The sequence below is a fragment of the Argopecten irradians genome, chromosome 1 (genome assembly GCF_041381155.1).
Source record: "Argopecten irradians isolate NY chromosome 1, Ai_NY, whole genome shotgun sequence".
Lineage (NCBI taxonomy): Eukaryota > Metazoa > Mollusca > Bivalvia > Pectinida > Pectinidae > Argopecten > Argopecten irradians.
Window position 1 is genome coordinate 34,062,692 of NC_091134.1, and position 21,823 is coordinate 34,084,514.

The following is a 21,823-nucleotide window of genomic DNA, read 5'->3' on the forward strand; positions in this document are numbered from 1 at the left end:
TTGGTACACACTGTATTTAAATGAGGGAGATTTGTAATTGTTTGAACCTATTAAGTGTGTGTATTGATTCAAAAGAAAATTAAGAGAAATGTGTACATACATATGTATATGAAGAAAAAGTTTGAAAGCTTGATATGATAAATGGTATGTTGAAATGTGTCCCTGAGAATAAGGCTATAATACACTATCTATGCAATTATTAAAGAGTAAATGAGGAACAAATGGCCATGTTAAGTTTGATGATGGTGATGATGATGATGATGATGATGATGATGGAGGCATAGCATTACAATTGTATAATCTAAAGCATATAGACCAAAGTATTTACTATGTGTATAAAAGCCTAAGAGATTTCTCCTGCAGAGATATCTTGCTATTTGATAAATTGTGGAATCATCCACATTAATATAGGATATGATACAAACTCTACATATTTATACTATAGATATTATTTACTTTTCTCCACATAAAAGTATACTGTGCTATTATTATTTGAATGTTCATTTAATTGTCAGCTTTAAATATGAGAAGATATTGAATATCTAGTGAAAAATATATTTCTAATGTTTACCACCTGAATTCATGAATAAGTTATAATTTCAGATACATTGTACATCGTTAGTATACAAAAATATTCAATTAATTAACTAAATTATACATCTTTTGGAATGACCAATACAATTTGTTTAAAACAGCCATCTTATATTGGTTTAATTGAGAAAAGTGATATTTTGGGTAAGGGAGATAACTGAGGTCTTTGATTTGTTCTTGGTCATTTGTACTGTCTCATATTATTACTTCAGTGCCATATTTGCTTGAGCAAAGATGTTAGATATAAATATACTACAACAGGCCAAAACTTCTATTACTATAATTTGCAAAAATAATGTACCATGCTGTAGCCAATTTATCTTTTTTTCCACACAAAACGTTGCCAATTCAAAGATCAAAACTATAATTGCTTTATGAAATTATCACTCATATGAAAACCTATAAAGATTAATTGATGCAAAGATATTTTTAATGAAAACATTTGATGAACATATTCAATTTTAATAATTTTTCGTGTTTTCAATTATGAAACTTTTTGAATTACATGTAGTTACATGACACTGAGGTATATAACATTATATTATTTACTTAATCATTTTCCCATAGTCTAAGATGATCCAGCTGCAGCTGTATATGTACATTCCAAGTATCATCTGATGAATAATGAATTCCAAGTATATTTTATAACAGTTTAGAGTGATATGGTTATTGAACAAAAAGTGTAGACATTCCTTGTATTTACAAATAAAGAATGTCATGTATGAATGTGTTGTATGTTGATCAACAAATCTTTTTAATGTTAAATTCTTACCTTTAAATTTTGTAACTGGTTGCTGAGGTTGCCATATATTATGTACTTCTTTACATTATTTATGTAGGTTGACATTGTTTAGCATAGTTTAAACACCTTTATAAATGACTTATAATCATCAAACCAAGTAAGATAGACATGAAACTCTTATTTCCTTTCTGCTGGACCATGACAAAGATTTTCAAGGACTTAATACATATACCGGTAAGTGACATGGATGTCTCAAATTGACAATTTTCTGAAAGAGTGAAATACACATTTACATAGATATTTTGCTATTATTTTAAGATAATGATATAGGAGAGAAACCATGGGCTCTTTGAAGACGATTTAGATTCTACATGCATACTACTATATACTGGTACTGGGAACATAGCTATGTTACAGAGGGATTAATTTTTAGGATTTCAACCATAACGATGTGTACATGATAAATGCATATTTTCTGTTTTGTAAGTTAGATGTAACACTTTACTAAGAAATAATTGTGGCTGTATGACACTTGTTTATTACTCCCTCCCAAAGATATCCAGGTTTACAGAATCTAGAAAACATAATACTCAATTTGCTATAAAAACATGTTCCATGCAAATGATCGAGATTTATTATGGTATGAAACTGCTCAAAACTTTGCCATTATTCCTTTGAAAATGCTTCTTGATAATATTTAAAAGACTTTAGATTAGATGAATGGGCATCACTTTGCCGGCTTCCTTTTGAGAGGGGTTTTAATATATCATTCGTTTACATGTACTTGAATGTAACAAATTTAAATTATAATACTCAATGTGATTTTATGAATTTAAAGAAAACAAATCATATTCATTATTCTCATTCGATCTTTACACATGTACCAGTACATATACTGTTTATTATAGTATATAAAAGATATTTTATACGTGAAATTTTGTTTGTTGATTTTTTCTGCATGTTAACGTGACTGGAGTTCTTTTTAAAATAATGCTTTAGATATCAAAACATACAAGTAGTTATCATTCCATCACATTGTGTTATTAACACCAGGAAGTCAGATGTTCTTTGCGATAACAACACAGCCAAATTAGAAATATAAATATTACAATGAAAGCATGCAGATTAAACTTGAATATATGTATTTATCAGATATTGGATCTAAAGCCAGGGACCCTATAGCTGAGTGGTTCAGATGTCTTGATTTATTACATAATACCATACACAAGCCCTCCACCTATATGCAGCAAGTTTTGAAACCCATGTGGGGCAGTTGCTGAGTACTGACTGCTGGTTGTTTGTTTTTCTCTGGGTACTCCAGCTTTCCTCCACCTACAGTTTTTATTTTATTCTGTGTAAATATTTGAAGAATTTTATTCAACCCAAAATTTCATCAGAGGTTATATACAATTGATTTGAAGTTAACTTTGTAACTAAATTAACTGACACCACTGATCCTTGTGAAAGGAGAGACTCTACATTATTTGAAAAAAGGCACTGTAAGTCTGATCTTCAAATACTGGAGAAATATCAAGTAATTCTAGAAATACAGCTGTGTGTCAGACTGTGTGATTAAAATTTAATTATTGAAGCTATATTTTTTGGAAAAACAATTTAATCATGGTTAGATATGATTGCAAATCAGTAGAGCACAGATATAACACTTTTTCATGATCATGGATACTGTCTTTAATCAAAACCAGTTATCTAGTAGGATACTTAACTATGATGAGCCTATATATGGGCCAAATATATTATGTACTGAGAATGGATGATAGCAATAAAGAAACGGAGTCATATTGTTACCAGAAAACTTTTATTTTATTTAAGTCTTTTAAACATTTGTATAGACTCTGATTGAAGTGGATTTATTATGTACAATGTATGTACGAACATGCTAGGATCAGTAAATTATAACCAAGTCTTTCGATCAGTGGACAGTAAGCAACTTACACAATGTATGATAAGTGTCAGCTTAGTATGTATCTCAGCTTCATATTCCTTTGCATTCTATTAAGCACAACTGCAGGTTTCAGAAGTTATTGAAGAATCACCTAAACCATCGATAGGTCATTTGGGATCCACCCTCCAATGAATGAGAGTACATATGCATATGTAAGTATTTCAATAAAATCAGTTTATCCATTTTCCTTTTCATTAACTGCTTCATTTGTTCCACTTGTCCAACATTCCTTTTTCAAATTCATTTCATTCTTTTTCTTTTTGTCTTGTAACTTCTGAAAGTTTCTCTCTTTTCTTTGCATTTTTAGTTTGGTTGCTCTCCTCAATTCTTCCCTGATCTCGTCTGCCCTATGTTTTTCTTTATGTGCTTCGTATTCAATAGCTTTCTTCATATCCACTTCATCTGGAATTTGTACGAATCTTATATTGGCACCTTGGACAAAGAAATTATCATAGCGTGAGACTTTTCCTTTGTAATTCCTGAAGCTCACATCAGTCATTGTAACGTTCATGTAGCCATCCACATGTTCCACCAATCCAGAAACTGTACTTTCATTTCTAAGTTCTACTGTAGTTACTTTTCCTTCAACTGCTTTCAACAAGCATATCAAAGAGTTTCTTATCTTGAATCTCTCCCTGTCGGTAGCCATTGTGATTTGGCGATAGCCTATAAGTAGGTCCCGACAGCAATGTACCCAACACAAAGTCAAAGAGAAAGTAGCCGGAAGCACACAGTAGTGTCGCTTAAGATATTAAAAATATATGTGATACAAAAAATTAACAACAAAACGAGAAAAGAAAAAGAAAAAAGCAATACAACATTTTATTCTTTCAAAGACTTTTCAACATACAAATAAGATATGATATTCAATATAGACCATTTTTAAATGAAAAACAAATATTTTTATTTCCCTATATGTAAGCGACTTTCGCGGGAAATTGGAATGCAAACCGATGGGTTCAGCTGCTGAAGATTTGTTATCAAGATTTTGTATTTATTGAGACGTGTTTAATTAAGAATAGTGGAAATGACACTATATGCAATTCTTACCCTTTGTCAAGACCATTTTCGTCTCGGAAAATTCGACAAATGTTTGTATGAACTTTCTAAATTTGCAAAGTTGAATTCTATGTCTCTTGATGGATGGATTGTCGAGAATAACAGACTTGTTACTTTGTTTCTGCAGGTACATTGCTATTTTTTGTACAATCAACTTTAATAGTGAAGATGTTTATTTTATGGAAGTTCTATTAAGACGGATTTTAAGAAGTAACTTATATATCACTTAATTCTCTTATAGATGAATTTACTCAATAATTAAATGGAGGGGGGAGGGAAAGTTGTACACAAATTAAAGGCCCACTACCTTTCCGAAACGGCTTTTAATTTTTAAAATGGGAATGTAAAACAAGATCGATAATTTTGTAGAGTCCTAAAAATTATTAACTTACCGTTAATACTACATTTATCATCACCTTCTGAACGATTTGATTAAAAAGATAAAATGTTTATTTTCATAACGCGGGTCGTATTATGTTTCCCGCCGTTGTCCTAAATACTGCGCGGTAGTTGACTATCACAGCGCCAGACGGCAAAACAGCGAATTGACTCTCCACTGTTTTCATATATTACGCAGGCAATCTTGCATATGTTTGGTGTCGTAACCTTATTTTAGATCATCGGTATGCATTTTCTGGTGTTATTAATGTTTTTTAAGAAACCTTTATATTTTGCTCCGGAAAGGTAATGGGCATTTAAACATTTACATAATGCTTTTCAAATAAAATCTTATACACTGTTTATAACAATATCATATTATATTGCTTTTAGCTTTCATGGTTATTCACTAATTAGAGAAATTTCCTCATCAATCCAGAGCTGAATAACTCATTTTTTGATGGTGGGCTATTCAAATCACATTTCGTCTGTCGTCCGTTAACAATTCTTGTTACCGCTATTTCTCAGAAAGTACTGAAGGTATATTTCTCAAATTTCATATGTAGGTTCCCCTAGGGCCCTTGTTGTGCATATTGCATTTTGGGACCGATTGGTCAACAAGATGGCTGCCAGGCGGGCGGCCATCTTGGATTTAGGTAGTTGAAGTTTGTTACCACTATTTCTCAGATAGTATTGAAGAGATTTCTCTCAAATTTTATATGTTGATTCCCCTTAGCCCCTAGTTGTGCATAAAAGATTTTGGGACTGATAGGTCAACAAGATGGCCAACAGCCCGCCATCTTGGATTTAGATAACTAAAGTTTGTTACGGCTATTTCTCAGAAAGTACTAAAGGAATCATTCTCAAATTTCACATGTAGGTTCCCTTAGGGCCCTAGTTGTGCATATTGTATTTTGGGACTTATCGGTCAACAAGATGGCCACCTTGCCGCCATCTTGGATTTTGATAGTTACCGCTATTTGTCAGGAATTACTGAAGGGATATCTCTCAAATTCCATGCATAGGTTCACCTTGGGCCCTAGATGTGCATAGTACCTTTGGGACTAATCTGTCAACAAGATGGCCAAGCAACCACCATCTTGGATTTCACCACTGTTTCTCAGAAAGTAATGAAGCGATCTGTCTTAAATTTCATATGTATTATATTTGAAAATGTTTGAAAAGCAGGGAAAAGATCCCTCTTTCCATTGTCAGACTTAGATCATTCTTTGGTGGGAGCCAAGATCCCTCTGGGATCTCTTGTTTTTCTGTTTTTCTTTCTAAGTGTATCCTTGGAATGATCAGATGCAAGTTATACTATATACTTATGTACATTTGATCAATTCCAAAGTCTAAGAAATCTAGACATAATAATAATGCTCATTGCTGTTTAATTTAAATTTAAATTACTGACTGGTGAAAGCATATATTCAATTGAATTCACTTTACAAATCGTATTATTAACAGGAAGTTCTTTAATTGCTTCAGGTATGATAAAGGTAGCATTTATTATAATTAATTATACATGCATACACATACATTATTAAAGCTTACAATGTATCTATGTTTTCAGCAATTTATATATGTGTCATGTCTTTATTTTTGTTAAAGGATATTGAAAAGAATGAAAGCATGCTTGAAGAAGGATTTATAAAATCTACAACAAAGTGCTTCATATCATTACTTAACAAAATTAGAAGTAAGTTATTCAATGAAATGTAGAAAAAAAAAAGTTATATTAAAGATGCCCCACCATTGACAAATGGTAATTTTTCTCTATCAAAACAAGAGCAGACGATTTGGTATTTTTCTTCAGTTAAAAAGTTACATACCACCATTGAAAAGTTTGGGCTTCTAATTTTACTTCAATATAAAAATATTAAAAATAACTAATTGCATCCCGAAAAAATTCCCTGGCACTATGTCCTATATGGAATGAAGTACTGATTGCGCATGCGCCAAAAGCAAAATAAATTATTTTAGATTATTTTTTATGTTAATTATGTAATTAGACATATATGTTCATGATTAAACACCAATTATTTGCGATAGAGCATCTTTAATACTTTTATCAATAAATTGTTCAAATCTTTAGTATATGGATGTTTAAAAGAATATTTTAAAATATATAGAACTGAGGTACTAGAGAATTAATGTTTTATATATTTCAAGAAAATGCTTTACATGTACATGCATATTTTACTTGTACATTTATAAAAACAAATGTCCACATAATAAACAAAACCAAATAGCACATCTATGCCTTGACATATTAATAAAACATATTGTTATAATATTGTTTACCAACAATTTCCAATGTGTTATATGATTTTGTTGATTTGGTATGCATAATTTCTAGAAAAATGATAAAAAACAAAAACAAACAAAAAATGAAAATGTTCTTTCAAATCTATGTGTGCATTTATAAGTTTAATAAAAAAGAAATAAATCATTCTCTATATAACAATATTAATACAATTACTACTTGACATACAGGTTTCCCACTTGGCAGTAGAAGTGTGTCATTAGAGATAACCATTCTCAGTAATTACTTGTTGCTGCAGTCTCTCAGGTGTTTAGAACATCATAGAGGTGAATTAGACAACTGTCAAAATCATGTACGCAGGACCCTTCTAAGAGGTAGGTAGCTAAAACAATGAATTGTAAAATTGAAAGAATATGATTAGAAGTTTTATAAAAAAGAAATTAATATTTGTTCATCTTTTGGTACATTTGTAGAATGTAAAGCTGGAATGTTATGATAGATTTACAGTTAGTAAATTTCAATTTTTCAACTAAATATATTAGTTAAAAGATGTAAAGTTTTGTAAATTTTTCAGTTCATCTATTGATACATTTGTATTTGTCTAATATATACAGAAGACAATAACAGGGAAAGTATAATGGGTATGATTTTATGAAGTGGAATCATGCAAGTTCAAAAATGACAATAATTTAAAAATGTTCCAACAGTATTTAGTGAATTTCTAACAAGTCATGGGGTAACACTTAATTTCCAGTGATAAGACAGTTAGGACTTGATGAAGAGGATGGATCAAGATTGAAGACTGATCAGGAACTTTTGTTTGATGTCATTTTCAAGAATTTCTCCAATGCTGGTAATCAAAACATTATGTTGTTATAAGTTCTAATGATTTCTTCAAGTTTTCAAGAAGATTATCTGCTTCTAATATTGTACATGTGTACCATGCATTGGGCTATCAATGTACACTGCATAATAATCCAAGTCTGTTCATATGTTAATTTGTCAATATTTAATTTTACACTACCTCAATGTCTTATTTGTAATATAATATATTTATTTCTTGCGTTGTCAAGTTGCCCTTATCCATATAGAAATCACTTATCAGATCAACTCATTGATGAACTAGCTAGAGGCCTGTCCTACTAGCATGCTATAGATATATATATAACTATATATAGCTCGCTTTACAGTTATCTCCACTTGACCGAGCTTTTGTATATAGCCAACAGTGTATGACAGCTTTGCCACTAGGTGGCACTGCAGGCTATTTTAAACTCTATTTGCAGAAATAAAACAAAAATGTATTAAATATAACATGTTGAAGTAAACAAAATTGTATAATTTATTAACAGGAATTTTTATAATGTTATAACAAAAATAGTATGTGATTTGTTGACTTACAATTATGCTTCCTTTTGATGAAAATATAATTTTAATCTATTATATGTTAATACAGCTTAGTTGGGTTGGGAGATCTTCTGGCCAGTATATGAAGTAAAACTGTGGCAAACAATTCATACTTACCTGGTACAGGGGATACCGTGATCAGCAAGGCGGTTCCCCCAGGTCGAGGCCCTTCCATTGCACTCCGGTCGGGCTGAACCCTGCGATAATCTCAAATGCGGATTACTCGGGTACGCTATTTTTTAGTGTGGGGGTCTGCGTTCGCGCTAACCCCTGACCATAAACAATGAAAATTAGAAATCCCTTAATTCCCCTTAAAGCATTTATATGCATTTTGCTTTCACCAATTTGTTTAGGTTACAGAAATACACAATAAATATGATGTATTTAAATTGATACTTAAATATTGTTTTGTCAAAACAATAATATACAGGATCTACAAATCTAATTAAAGATTGAACTTTGATTGTTGAATCTCGAGTTTAAAATCTAGAATTGTTTTTTTTTTTAATTAGGTGTAGGATACAAAATGATTGATTGGAATTACAAATCACCAAAATAATGTAAAATAAAAGATTTTTGACAGGGGTGTCAACGAATATTTGTTCAGAAGATTGATATTCGAATATGAAAACATTATTTGAATATTCGAAAAGGAGATACAAAACCCCACATAAAGTCAGTGGTTTCAATGTACATTACTTATATAATTAGTGATCTAAAAACAAGTCACTGTATCAATACAGGTTTTGTAAAATAGTCATTAACTCATTAGCTGTTGATCAGTTTTGTTCAAACAGTGAAACTGAGTTATTATTGAAGGGAGACCATTCATAATTTTACATTGTGATTTACAAAATCTGTTCATCAACACACATATTTTAATTTTGGTTCTGCAAATTCTTTTGTTTTGCACCTCCTAAGCTCCTCTTTCCATAAACATATATATTATTTTGTTCTTACAGACTATCCTGTAACAGCCATTGTGTCACTGTGTTGTAACTGGTCTGTACTAATGAAGGTGACTGGAAACGTCTCCAAGGCAGTGTCTTGTCTGTCATCATGTCAACTATATCTTCCTAACTCCTTAGAGGTAATCATATCATCAAAACAATTATTAATTATAAGTGTGTATACTTCTTGCTAGTCTAACATTTGATTTTTTTAGGAACTATAGATTTGTGTTTAAAACAAAAGAACAAAACACTTTATAAAAATAAAACGGATTGAATCTACTTTTCTAAAACAGGATGTTTTAGTTATTAGACATTTTGTAATCTTGATTAAGTTTTGCCTATGTCACACGTGTATTTCTTTACTAAATGATTCCAATAGATTGACCAGACTGCTGAGCTGTTTGACATCCCATTTAGTCTGATGCTGACATCAAGGACAGCATGTGGGACAGACTCGGTGACGACTTTATCAGATAAGATAAACCTATTACAAGGAATGTTGATGTTCTGTAAACCAGACGGACGTGAACAAAGCAAGCAAGCCCTCCTGGAAGTGACTGCGAGACACTGGCACCCCTATACCAAATACATGTTGGGTGAGTGATAGAGGATAAATAGCAATGGCAACAACAGTGTAATACAAATATTTCATTTCTATGATAGTTCAAACATGTTATAAAAGTTATCATCAGTCGTTGCATATATCTATAGAAGTTCATTATTCCATCTTTACATATTACAGAGCTACCTCTCTTATGGGTAGGTATCCATTGTGACTTTATTATTTTGTGAGAAAAATGAGTCGTTTTCTCTGAAAAAATTACATTGAGCTCACAAACACATGCCAAAATCATTTTCTACCCACAAGGACAGATATCCCTGTAAAATGCAAATACAGAATTAAATATTCTAAGTTGTTAATTTATTTTGTGATAATTGTGCAAGTTTTGTTCAGTTTCTTTGTGGTACTGATCAGAGTGTCACCAAATGGAAACTTTACTTTGTAAATACTATTTATGAATTGTATGGGCAACAAATGGATTATTAATTAGTAAGTATTCAGTGTTCTTTACAGCCTGTCTGGAGTACAAAAATGGCCAGTATTTTGATGCAATTCTGTTGCTGGGAAAAGCTTCAAACAATATGACAGACAACAGAAAACTTAAGGCTCTCCATTCCAGCTTGTTAGGAGCTTGCTTCTCTAAACTGGTGGGTATAGTACATGTATATAAATTGTCAGTTTTCCAGCACAAGACATATTTCAAACTTTTCAAATTACATAGTGGATTAAGCTGAAACATGCCAGACTTGATTCAGAGATGAACATGGTCAGTGTTTGTATTATATTTTATGTATGTCTGAAATCCAAGATGGTTGCCACACTGCTATTTTGAAATTTTTGTATATCAATTTAAGACACCATTCTAAGGTTTGTACCACTGTACTATTTTGAGATTTGAATTTACATGTTTATACATTATCTTAGGGTAAGCACCACTGTGCCATAGAGAAGTATAAGGAAGCTCTCGACCTAGACTTTAACAGACTATGGCCCTTGTACTGCCTGTCTGAGGAATACCAGAGTGTAGGTTTACATGATGCTGAGCTGGAGACCCTCAATCTCCTCATTACTGTAAGTATACAGGATAAACCCTGTATAGTATAATTCTTGTTTATCCTTTCATAAAATAGGGGCAGGGGACTTGAAGTTCTGTTCCATCCTGTTTCATACTGCCTGATTGTGTCTTGGTCCTAATCAATATGGAGATGGAGACATATGCATGTAACATTAACAGACATATTTGGTCAAAATCAACTACTGTGAACCAACTTTCTTTCCCATCCCATTTACTTTCGCACATTTCATAATCCGAAAGTTGATATTTGCAAATTTATGTCTTCATCTCTTTTATTAGCTCACCTGGTCCGGAGGACCAAGGTGAGCTTATGGGATACCCCAGCGTCTGTCAACAATCGACTTCTTCTCTGAAACTAAGCTTGGGATAGCACCCATAATGCAATGGTAGCATCCTTATAGGGTGGGGATTCAAAATTGTACAAATGATGGGGTTGACTCCTCGGGGGCCTGAAGGGCAGGGTCAAAATGGGTCAATTTGGCTATTTCCATATAAATGACTTCTTCTCTGAAACTAAGCATGAGATAGCACTCATAATGCAATGGTAGTATCTATATAGGTTGGGTTTTCAAAATTGTACAAATGATGGATTGACACCCCTGGGGGCCTGAGGGGCGGGATCAAAAGGGGTCATTTTGGCTATTTCCATATAAACTTCTTCTCTGCAACTTAACATGGGATTATGCTCATAATGCAATGGTAGCATCCTTTTAGGGTGGGGAATCAAAATTGTGCAAATGATGGGGCTGACCCTAATGACTTCTTCTCTGCAACTTACAATGGGATTATGCTCATAATGCAATGGTAGCATCCATATAGGGTGGGGATTCAAAATTTTGCAAATGATTGGACTGGTTAAAAAGGTCAATAAGGCTACCGTATTTTTGCGCGTATAGTGCGCACTTTTTTTCATAATCTATCAAGTGAAAAGTTGGGGGTGCGCACTATACGCAGGTACAAGGCATGGCCAGGTCCTGGGTTATGATCACCGACCGGCAGGTCCGAGCTATGCAGTAACATTTTGTACACGTTGTCGTGAAATAATTATGATTAAATACTTGGATCTTTAAGTCAATGGTCAATGCATATATTCAATATAAAAGGAAAACATCTCTTGAAATTTTTATCTTTAATTCCTTGAAAGTCCGTTTTGAGAGCACGTGTGTTCATGACCGGATTCATGTTACGATCGTGAATCTTCAGTAAGATATCTCCAAATCTAAATGAATATAGCCTGGAGCTTGAAACGATGTATAAGTGTGTAATTAATTCGTCACATTAGACAGATTACCTTATAAATATGTTTCTCCAGCATGTGAAAACTTTTGAACTTGCAAATGTTTACGGAAGTGAGTGTAATCCCACATGCAGAGCCAGCAAATTAAATACGAAACTAAAACCTTCCTACATTAACACTGACCAATCGGCACTATAAATGATGGTATGACTGTAAAATTTACTCTTATTACTATCTTTTGAAATGGTTCTGTAAGATATCATCCTGATTTCAATACTATTTGAAATAATTGAGAATACGGAAGCGTGCAGTCAGTAATCAAATATGGCGGCCTCCTGTGGTTGATTGGCCTACTCAGTCGGCTTTCCAGCTAATATCTTGGACAATGATTAAATCTAAATGCCGAACAGATACACAATAGACTTGATTGATACCACTTGGAATTACACAAGGTATGGTTAATTATTTGATTGTAGAACCATCGTTGTTGATATCCTCATTATAGTGTCACCGGCAATTCACAAGCTAACTAGGCTTAGGCCTGCCGTTGTGTAAACAAAGTGTCAATCATCGTGTCAAACTCCTCTCGCCAGTTAATTTTAATGAACAGAAGGTTGTTTTAAGCACTGATAAACAATAAGAACCGTTTGATTTTGTTCTTCAAAAGTGTTTGGAGGCAATGCAAAATGTTGTGAACGAAGATACAAAAACTGAGATTTTTTTTTGTAAATATTTTTTTTTCCAAAATGAAACTCAAAAACGTACCTGCGCACTATACGCGGGTGCGCACTATACGCGCAAAAATACGGTATTATTTTCATATAAAATTACTTCCTCTCTGAACCTATGTATTGGGTAGCATATTTTTATGGTATTTATAGCATTATTATATGTCTGTGATTCAAAATTAAACATATTTAAGAGTTAATTTTACTGATTTTTCTTATTGTAAGAGTCTATGTGATAATAACTAATAAAAAAAACAACAGGTGAGCGATACAGGCCCTCTGGGTCTCTTGTTTTAATTGTAAGAGTCTTTGTGATAATTACTAAAAAAAAAAGCCAGGTGGTCGTTACAGGCCCTCTGTGCCTCTTGTTGATAGGAAGTTCCATTCAATTTTTACATCAGCGAATGCTTATCTTCGCAAATTTGTTTTGAATGGAAATCATGAAATTTAAAAGCTGCAAAAGAAGGTTGGTTTACCATATTCTTTACATAATTTTCATCAGAACAATTAAGGGGTTTCAAAAGAAGGTTGGTTTACCAGAAGTAACAAAACTTTAGGGGTTCAATATACAAATATACACTCTCCATTGGCAAAATTTTATAATGTCATGATTTGATTTGTCATAATTTGGCAGATTTGAATATTTTAAAGGCTCTAGAAAATGAGGAGCACGAAGGCAGATCGTCATTGCTGTACCAGTGTATATGTCCCAGTAATGAACAGATTACACTTATACAGGCCCAGTATCTATTGGCCCAGCGCTGTCTACAGCTCAAAAAGTAAGTTTATAGTAAGATTCAGTATATATATAGTAAAACACGGTTATATGGAACCTCCAGGGACCAACAAAATTACATTGTTATCAACATAGTTCTTTTATACTTTATACACATATATTGCAGATACCGTTTAGAAATCTTGACAATAATAAAAATTAAATGTTATAACCATGAATTTGTTGTAAGCATGTTTGTTATAAACATGTTTACTGTACTTTGTGTTACTTACAGGGTCTATGAAATAAACATAATCATCAAAACATTAATCAGAAATGTTTAGGTAAATACGTTGTGTTTTTATATTCACTCTATTCAAATACTGTAGATTGGACCATTTTACTGTGACTTTTTGTTTTCACATCCGACAACTTTTTCATACTGCACTTCTTCTGCACTTGTGATTAAAGTTATTTTTTGGTCATCAGGGTTTGTGAATTCTTATTGAAGTTTAGTTGTCTACAAAAATTAATGATTTAGAGCACATGTATTGTAAATAAAATGAAATCTTTTTGACATCTGTTGTTCAGATATGATGTCGCCTGCCAGCGGTACCTGGATGTGTTGCATTCTTTGAACAAGGTAGAAAATTTTAAGGTAAGAGTAGATTTCAGAATTAATCATTTAATAGGAATTATCCTGATATCAGGACATCCCTTTGTCTAATTGTTTACCTGCATGCTAAATATGTGAATGAAATTTTTAAAATCTTTCAAACACCATGTTTATCACTGAAGTCTGGGTTATGTCCTGTCAAAAACATCTGTTAGTGGCTGTTGATCACATTTAGGAGATTAAATCAAACTACATCATGTTAACATAATCGTTAAGACAACTCCAAGCAAATGAAGATTAAAGATGCTACAATCACAAGTTTAATTTGTATGATATTCAAGTTTTGTTTTTTATGATATTTAAGTATTAATTTGTATGATCTTCGTATGATATTCAAGTTTTTTTTGTATGATATTCATGCTTTATTTTGTCTGATATTCATGCTTTATTTTGTCTGATATTCAAGTTTTAATTTGTATGATACTCATGATTTTATTTGTATGATATTCATGTTTAATTTTTTATAGACAGGTAGTGGTACTGAGTTGAGCCTGCCCTCAGTTCTACAGATATACCAGGAAGCTGCCTTCTCATTACTCCAGGCTAAACGATACACAGACTGTGAAACTGTGTGTGATAGAGTACTCTCATGTGATGCTCAATCGCAGGGTCTCTCTGGTTACCATAGCGACCAGTCACAGGACCAGTCTGTGTTCAGCTCACAGACTTGTAGTCAAGGCAGCCAGTCATTTAATACATCATCAGCTGGGTCACAACATAGGAAGAGATTGAGGTCCAGTAGTGGAGAGTTGTCTTCCCCTGTTGCCAAATTTAAAGAAGACCAAAGGAGTTTGTTGTATAAAGCAGATGCCCTGGTACACATGGGACAGCTAGAGAGTGCTGCATACTGTCTAGAAAGGTGAAGGGCCAATATATGTTATTGTTTGTCTACTTTAAAATAGTTAAAAATCATAGCTGTTCAGCTTCATAGTAGTTCAGTACATGTAGGTTTTCCTCTGTCTAGGGTATTTTACTTGAAAGTGTTATTGATCATAAATACCTCAATGTCATTTGACTAAATTTTTGCAAAATCATCTTTTGGTTAAGATGCAGAATTTCTTGTACAAATTGATGTCCTGACCAAAGCACCTGAGATGTTCATATTAGAGGGTTTACTATGAAGAGTGGCAATTTTATTGGGTGGCAATCGGTTGAAGGAGCACTGAGTTCATAAACTGCTTTACCACGTACGCACTTACAAGATTTCCGAAAGAAAAGGACCAAAATATAAACTTTGTCTTTAGACTTGTAAATTTCATAACAATCACACTGACTGGAATTAAGGATCTCTTAGTTATCAATGATAGTAGAAGCATAAAGAAGTATAGTCAGCCCCCACCCTTACCAAATGTACATTAAACATAATTTTTTCATGTTTTCAGGTCATTAGAACAATTTTCATTGAACATTGACACAGATACTCAGTCATCGCAGGAACTTGAAGCTGGGCCTGAACGTCACAGCAAACGACAGCGACTTGATTCAGATGGCACAGCAGTATCCAGAGAAACACCACTACCACACGGTGTAACCAGTCCCTGGTTGTCCATTGAACATACAGCGGCAGAGGTGTTCAAGCATTTAGGAGTAGCCGAGTCACAGAAACAGAATTATAAAGAAGGTTTACACTACATCAGACTCAGTCTTCAACTTCATTCTGGTAATTACTTGTACCAATCATCGTAAACCTGGAGCCATTATAAAATCTAATAAGGGTATAGGGGTAGGTGATGGTGGGGTGTCCTGATCAGTTGCATTTATTTAAAGTTTGTGAAACAGACTTTATCTTATAGTTAGGTATAGTTCCCAAGATAATGCTCTGTTATAAAGGAAGTTTTGTGAAACAGGCTTTACATTTTAGCAGGGTACAGTTCCTGATAGAATGCACCATTTCAGATTTTGTGAAACAAGCTTTATCTTATAGCAGGATATAGTTCCCAGGAGAAGACACCATTTATGAAATTTTGTGAAACAAACTTAACATTATAGCATGTTTTAACTTCTGAGATAACCTAATTTTAAGTTTGAACCAGAATACAACTTAATGCTTCCCTCCTGTAAAATTGTGAGTTCTTGCATTTGAGTCTGTCATTGATCATATATAGTAGAACCCAAATCTGTCCCACCTTGTCGTTTTTCATCCTGTTGCATCTTGTCCTGATTTCATATACATGTATATACCAATCTTTTAGATATTTCTAGTTTCCCTTTATTTCAGACAATGCCACATCTATGTATAACCTGACCATAGTGCTGAGGTTACTACACAGACAGAGAGAGGGAGCGACCACGTGGATCAAATACAGACATCTGGATACTGGCTCGGACAGCTTCCAGCAGGCTAATATCCTCAGGAGGAAGAATCAAGAGCTCAAGTAAAGTTCTTTTACACATGAATATAACCATATTTTCTGTTCTGACTCTAGTCACATTTTCATTAGCTCCATAAGCAATATTCATAATGCTTCTAGACTTAAGAATATAGCTTCTATGGGATGTAAATCCAAAACTTTTACACTATTTTGGCATCTATTCTTTAAAAAAAATTGTTTAAAATGATAGATATTTTATTGAATTATCTGTCCATGGTTACACTTTCTTTCTATCACACAAACTGATTTAATCTCTCCCATCCCAGACCTCAAGCATAGTGCATGATTTCCAAATTGTTAAAGCCACATATTACTTTTTATTTTAATCTGATATAACATTTACAATAAAAAAAGATTAGAAGATACTGTGCTCAAAAGTCATTTTCAAAATGAGCTGAATCATATGGCCATTGTTTAATCAAGGGGGATAACTCTGTGAGCTCTATGAAGGAGTAGCTAAAAATAAGAAACTTACAGAAGTATTTTGTTAATTTGAAGACAATATATTAAAAAATTGCTATAATGATCGCTGGAGACCAATTAGTTTAATTTGTTACGCGCAAAATTTGTTGTACACTTATTACAAACAACTTGGAGAAACCTTGTAGATCAGAGTGAGTTAAAAATTCTACTGTAGAACTGTGAATTGGTTGAAACATATTACAGGATCCAAAATTTAAGATTTGTTTTCACGCTGAATTTTAAAATTTGAATGGTAAGGATATAGCATTTCATCATTGCTTTGCTCTAAGTACAGTCATATGTAGTTAGCGGGATGTCAGAAAAAAATTCATAGTGCACCAATGTATCAATAATACTTAAGCTTTTTATGTAGTCATGTATGACTAATCATTACATCACCACAGCCAATAAAATGATACAGATTCACTATAAACAAACCTATAAATATGTCTGATTTAGAAAGAGATTTTCTAAACCTGTTTCTATATAATCTACCTGTATGCTTTTGTCAAAAATAAAGCAACAGCTGATGGTAATATATATATATCATATATCATATATCATATATCTTGTGGCGTTAGTTGCACAGCTGAGCTTTCAATATCTGATGACATTTGAACTTTTACTACACACACTATACTGCTGTTTACTTGGATTTTAAGAGGTTCAATGGCCTAAACAGTGGTAGTCAAATACAGCGATTCCTGTCATATACTATGTAGAGAGCTATTCCAAAGTCATCAACATCTTCATATACTTGATTTAATCTTTGACTGGTCTATCTTCATCACAAAATCACTAACTTAATATCTGGAAATTATCTATCTTAATCACAAAAATCACTGATTATCCAGAACTTGCCTGCCTTAATCACAAAATCACTGATTATCTAGGACTTGTTCTTTGCTTGATCACAAAAAAGCACACCCAAAAAAATCCTATTATCTAGAAAGTGTCTATTTTAAATACCAAAATGACTGATTATTCGAGAACTTGTATGATAATTTTCTACTGTAATCACAAAAATCAGTGATTAATCTATCTTAATCACAAAAATAATAGATTTCATTAATGTTGTCAGTTTCCTTGTGAAACTTATTTTTAATGTGTTAACAAAGTTTTGGAATTTCTACACAAAAACCGGATCGAAAGAAGTCCATCTCTGGTTTGGTGGTTATCAGAGTTTATCGACATTTACCACCATGATTCACTTAACAAGATACTAGGTTTAACGCTTCATCACACCACACAAAAATTACAATGTCTGTGGAGTTTTCACGAGTGGGAGTGTCTTGTGACATGCTAACCATCATGTAACAGAGTTCCCTCCCCTGGTTATCATACAGGCTATCTAGTCAGGCTGTAGGTGATATTTTTTGTGTCCTCATGTCAACTGTCATATATCTGACTCAATGGGAAATCGTAATTACTTATCAGTGTATTGACCTCATTGCTGACAGGTGCTTGTTTTCATGAACAGGTATCGTCACTGCTCCGTCGAAGCATGACCTTAGGGAATTCACTTTTTATCTACACCACTGAACACTGATTGATATCACGGTATGGTGATTTAAAAAAAAAATATATATATATATATATGAATTAAAAAAAATGTTTGTGACAAGTAATGTAATATACCTTATTACCGATCTATACCATGCTTATATAGTTATAAACGATCGCACAATGTAAAGATGAAAACAATGGCCAACGATTTTATGTGAAATCTAGAAATTTTGTTTGAATATCATTTTCAGGTTGCTATTGGGTTTAAGGTTTATAACACATCCAATTTACAAATTGATAATATGGTAAAATAGGAAAACTTAGAAATCTTATGTATTGATTAGTTAATTGAGATTCAAACTCTATTGATTGATAACCTTTTACTATATACCTGTACAAACATCTTATATTAGGGGTAGGTGAGTCAGGTGGGTGAAGTGTGTTACCCATGTCTGTAGCATCCTGTTTTTTAACAACGCTTCCCTGTCAATATTTATTATTGAAAAGTCAACCTTAACCTTTTTAATGTTTATCTGAAAACCTCCAGACAGTGATTCTGTATTAAATTCCGCTGCTGAATTCAGTTATGTTCATGATCAAGGCGTCTGAATTTTGAAATTCTTAATCTTTTTAGCCATCATTAATGAAGCGGTTATTTGAAGCCTCCTTTTACTTCAAATTATTCAACTGCCTTGAGATAACTAGGTTTGACTACCTTATCTGACAAATTAATTAAATATACTTCTATATTTTTTCTCAGAAAGCATCATCCTCATAGTAGGTTTGTCACTTGGCTTTTTTTTGTTTGTGTCCTATATTGATATACTTGATGTAGTCAAGGTTATATAAATAAGGTGTGCTAGGTTTAATGGTGGAGGAATTCCAATGTCTCCAGAGAAAAATCACCAACCCACGGCCAGTGCCTGGCAACTGTTACACAGAGATTGGTAGATTGTTAGATACAGGAACCACTTGGTTAACATAGCCTTGTTTTAGTGTCGTCTGCCAAGGTGTTGGTGAGACGATACATAGGGATTGTATTTATATGGCGTCAATATGTGGTTTGGGGTCGTTCCTCTCACAAACTATATTAGGTAAAACAGCTTAACATGGAATGTAGATTATCACAAGTCAACACTGAAAAGACCAATTTATTTTCAGCATTTTAGAGGTTTAAAACATTTTTGTTTTTGGTCAGATGTAGAAAATTTTGATGTCAACGTTTTGCAATTAGATTATTTTTGGACAAACTTGGATCAATGTTGTATTTTAAAGTGCACAGTTCTTTTCTTGATTGTATTATGCATTTAGATTGAGGGTATTTAGCTACAAAAAAAAACCTTGTATTTATTAAACTAGCAAAGAGAAGAGCTCATTGTTAAGGATTGGTTATGAGGTTAGATTCTTGACAAAATAAAGATGGGGGGAAAACATTTTTATCTTGTGTGCTAATTTTCTTGTCAATTGTGTATCAGATTCATTAACAAAGCAGAAATAGGATATACACATAAATACATGTAATTCTTATTAAAGTACAAAGAGACATGTGTAAAAGACCTTGACCTGCTTTGCTTTGAATAGAGGTTTATAAAAAAGAAATATCAAGATTACAATCATACATGTCTACTGCAGTTTTGTTTAGTGGCAGATTTAGTCATTATCATCTTTAATCCTTATTTTCCTTGCTAATTTTAAACAGGAAGCTTTATATGTTAAGTTTCTGATAATACTGGGTAATGTAGATGTAGGATATAAATCAATCGTTTCTCCTCCTCAATTCATATATAGTTAAGTAGTATATGATATATAGTGGCTCCAGTTGTTTTACATATGCTGTCCAAGTAGCAGGTTGGATCTAGTTACTAGACACTCCTTGTTGAGTAATACAATTGTTTTATCAGTTGTGGTATTTTGTAAGGTCACACAGACATACAAGGTCCTGTTCCCGCATGTTGAACTTTGAGAAGGATGCATTACAGCACATTACTGCTCCTTATGTTTAACAACCAGGAAATATTTTGGAGATGTTAATGTGATATGAAATAGATTGCTGTATTTAAAAGATTTCAATCAAAAATTAGAAAGAGTTGCATTAAATTATGTAAATGTTTTATGTTTAACATCTGGTGTAGGGTATACATAATTTTCTGTAGTGGCTGAGTGTCCAACATTACATACCCTAGTCATCCACTTCTTGGCAGCAGTGGCTGAGTGGTTAAGGTGTCCAACATTACACCCCTAGTCATCCACTTCTTGGAACAGTGGCTGATATTACAGTTGTGGTATTTTGTAAGGTCACACAGACATACAAGGTCCTGTTCCGCATGTGAACTTTGAGAAGGATGCATTACAGCACATTACTGCTCCTTATGTTTAACAACCAGGAAATATTTTGGAGATGTTAATGTGATATGAAATAGATTGTTGTATTTAAAAGATTTCAATCAAAAATTAGAAAGAGTTGCATTAAATTATGTAAATGTTTTATGTTTAACATCTGGTGTAGGGTATACATAATTTTCTGTAGTGGCTGAGTGTCCAACATTATACCCCTAGTCATCCACTTCTTGGCAGCAGTGGCTGAGTGGTTAAGGTGTCCAACATTACACCCCTAGTCATCCACTTCTTGGCAACAGTGGCTGAATGGTTAAGGTGTCCAACATTACACCCCTAGTCAACCACTTCTTGGCAGCAGTGGCTGAATGGTTAAGGTGTCCAACATTATACCTTTAACGTGACGCTACCCAAATTGGAGCGCTACCCAAAACGAACACTTTTAAAATATGTGATACAAATTTTCTGTTTACAATCAAAACTACCAATAACTGTCCTGCACAAAAATTAGGGTGCTGGAGATTAAATGTGCTTATTATCTGTATCTAAAACAGCAACAAAATGAAATTATGAAAAAAATCCAGAAAACGATGTCGTGCGACAACCCTAAAAACACCATGTATTTTAAAACAAGAAAAACAAATGCACAATGGGAAATTTTTGACAGATATGTGACTTAAATAAACTAAAAATGTTTGAACTTTAATGAAATGAATTCAAACATTTTTCATGATGTCTCTACATTTTTTAATCAGACTATATTTAGGAGGTGTTTCATATTGGGTACCTCGAACCTG

The 21,823-nt window shown here is 33.0% G+C and overlaps 2 protein-coding genes and 1 non-coding gene across 4 annotated transcripts in view; 2 read left to right on the top strand and 1 right to left on the bottom strand.

The window, feature by feature from the left end:
• Positions 1-3,471: 3,471 nt before the first annotated feature.
• Positions 3,472-3,945, bottom strand: LOC138323460 (U7 snRNA-associated Sm-like protein LSm10). Its single transcript, XM_069268129.1, has one exon. The coding sequence runs from the start codon at positions 3,943-3,945 to the stop codon at positions 3,472-3,474; it is 474 nt and encodes a 157-aa protein (XP_069124230.1).
• A 165-nt stretch (positions 3,946-4,110) lies between these two features.
• The window catches only part of LOC138325086 (Fanconi anemia group G protein homolog), a 45,350-nt gene continuing 27,637 nt past the window's right edge, over positions 4,111-21,823 (top strand). The window contains exons 1-13 of one of the 2 annotated variants that reach the window (XM_069270505.1): positions 4,111-4,387; positions 6,345-6,432; positions 7,230-7,373; positions 7,754-7,852; positions 9,369-9,496; positions 9,739-9,955; positions 10,435-10,568; positions 10,846-10,992; positions 13,613-13,740; positions 14,268-14,334; positions 14,820-15,211; positions 15,735-16,012; positions 16,571-16,727. In XM_069270505.1, the coding sequence (XP_069126606.1) occupies positions 4,334-4,387; positions 6,345-6,432; positions 7,230-7,373; positions 7,754-7,852; positions 9,369-9,496; positions 9,739-9,955; positions 10,435-10,568; positions 10,846-10,992; positions 13,613-13,740; positions 14,268-14,334; positions 14,820-15,211; positions 15,735-16,012; positions 16,571-16,727 (2,033 nt within the window). In that variant the 5' untranslated portion in view covers positions 4,111-4,333. Of the gene's footprint in view, positions 4,483-6,344; positions 6,433-7,229; positions 7,374-7,753; positions 7,853-9,368; positions 9,497-9,738; positions 9,956-10,434; positions 10,569-10,845; positions 10,993-13,612; positions 13,741-14,267; positions 14,335-14,819; positions 15,212-15,734; positions 16,013-16,570; positions 16,728-21,823 lie in introns of both variants that reach the window. The other variant, XM_069270497.1, reaches the window with a different exon arrangement.
• On the top strand, positions 8,516-8,679 carry LOC138311189 (U1 spliceosomal RNA). The gene has a single exon (XR_011206547.1). It is a non-coding gene; the product is annotated as a U1 spliceosomal RNA (small nuclear RNA).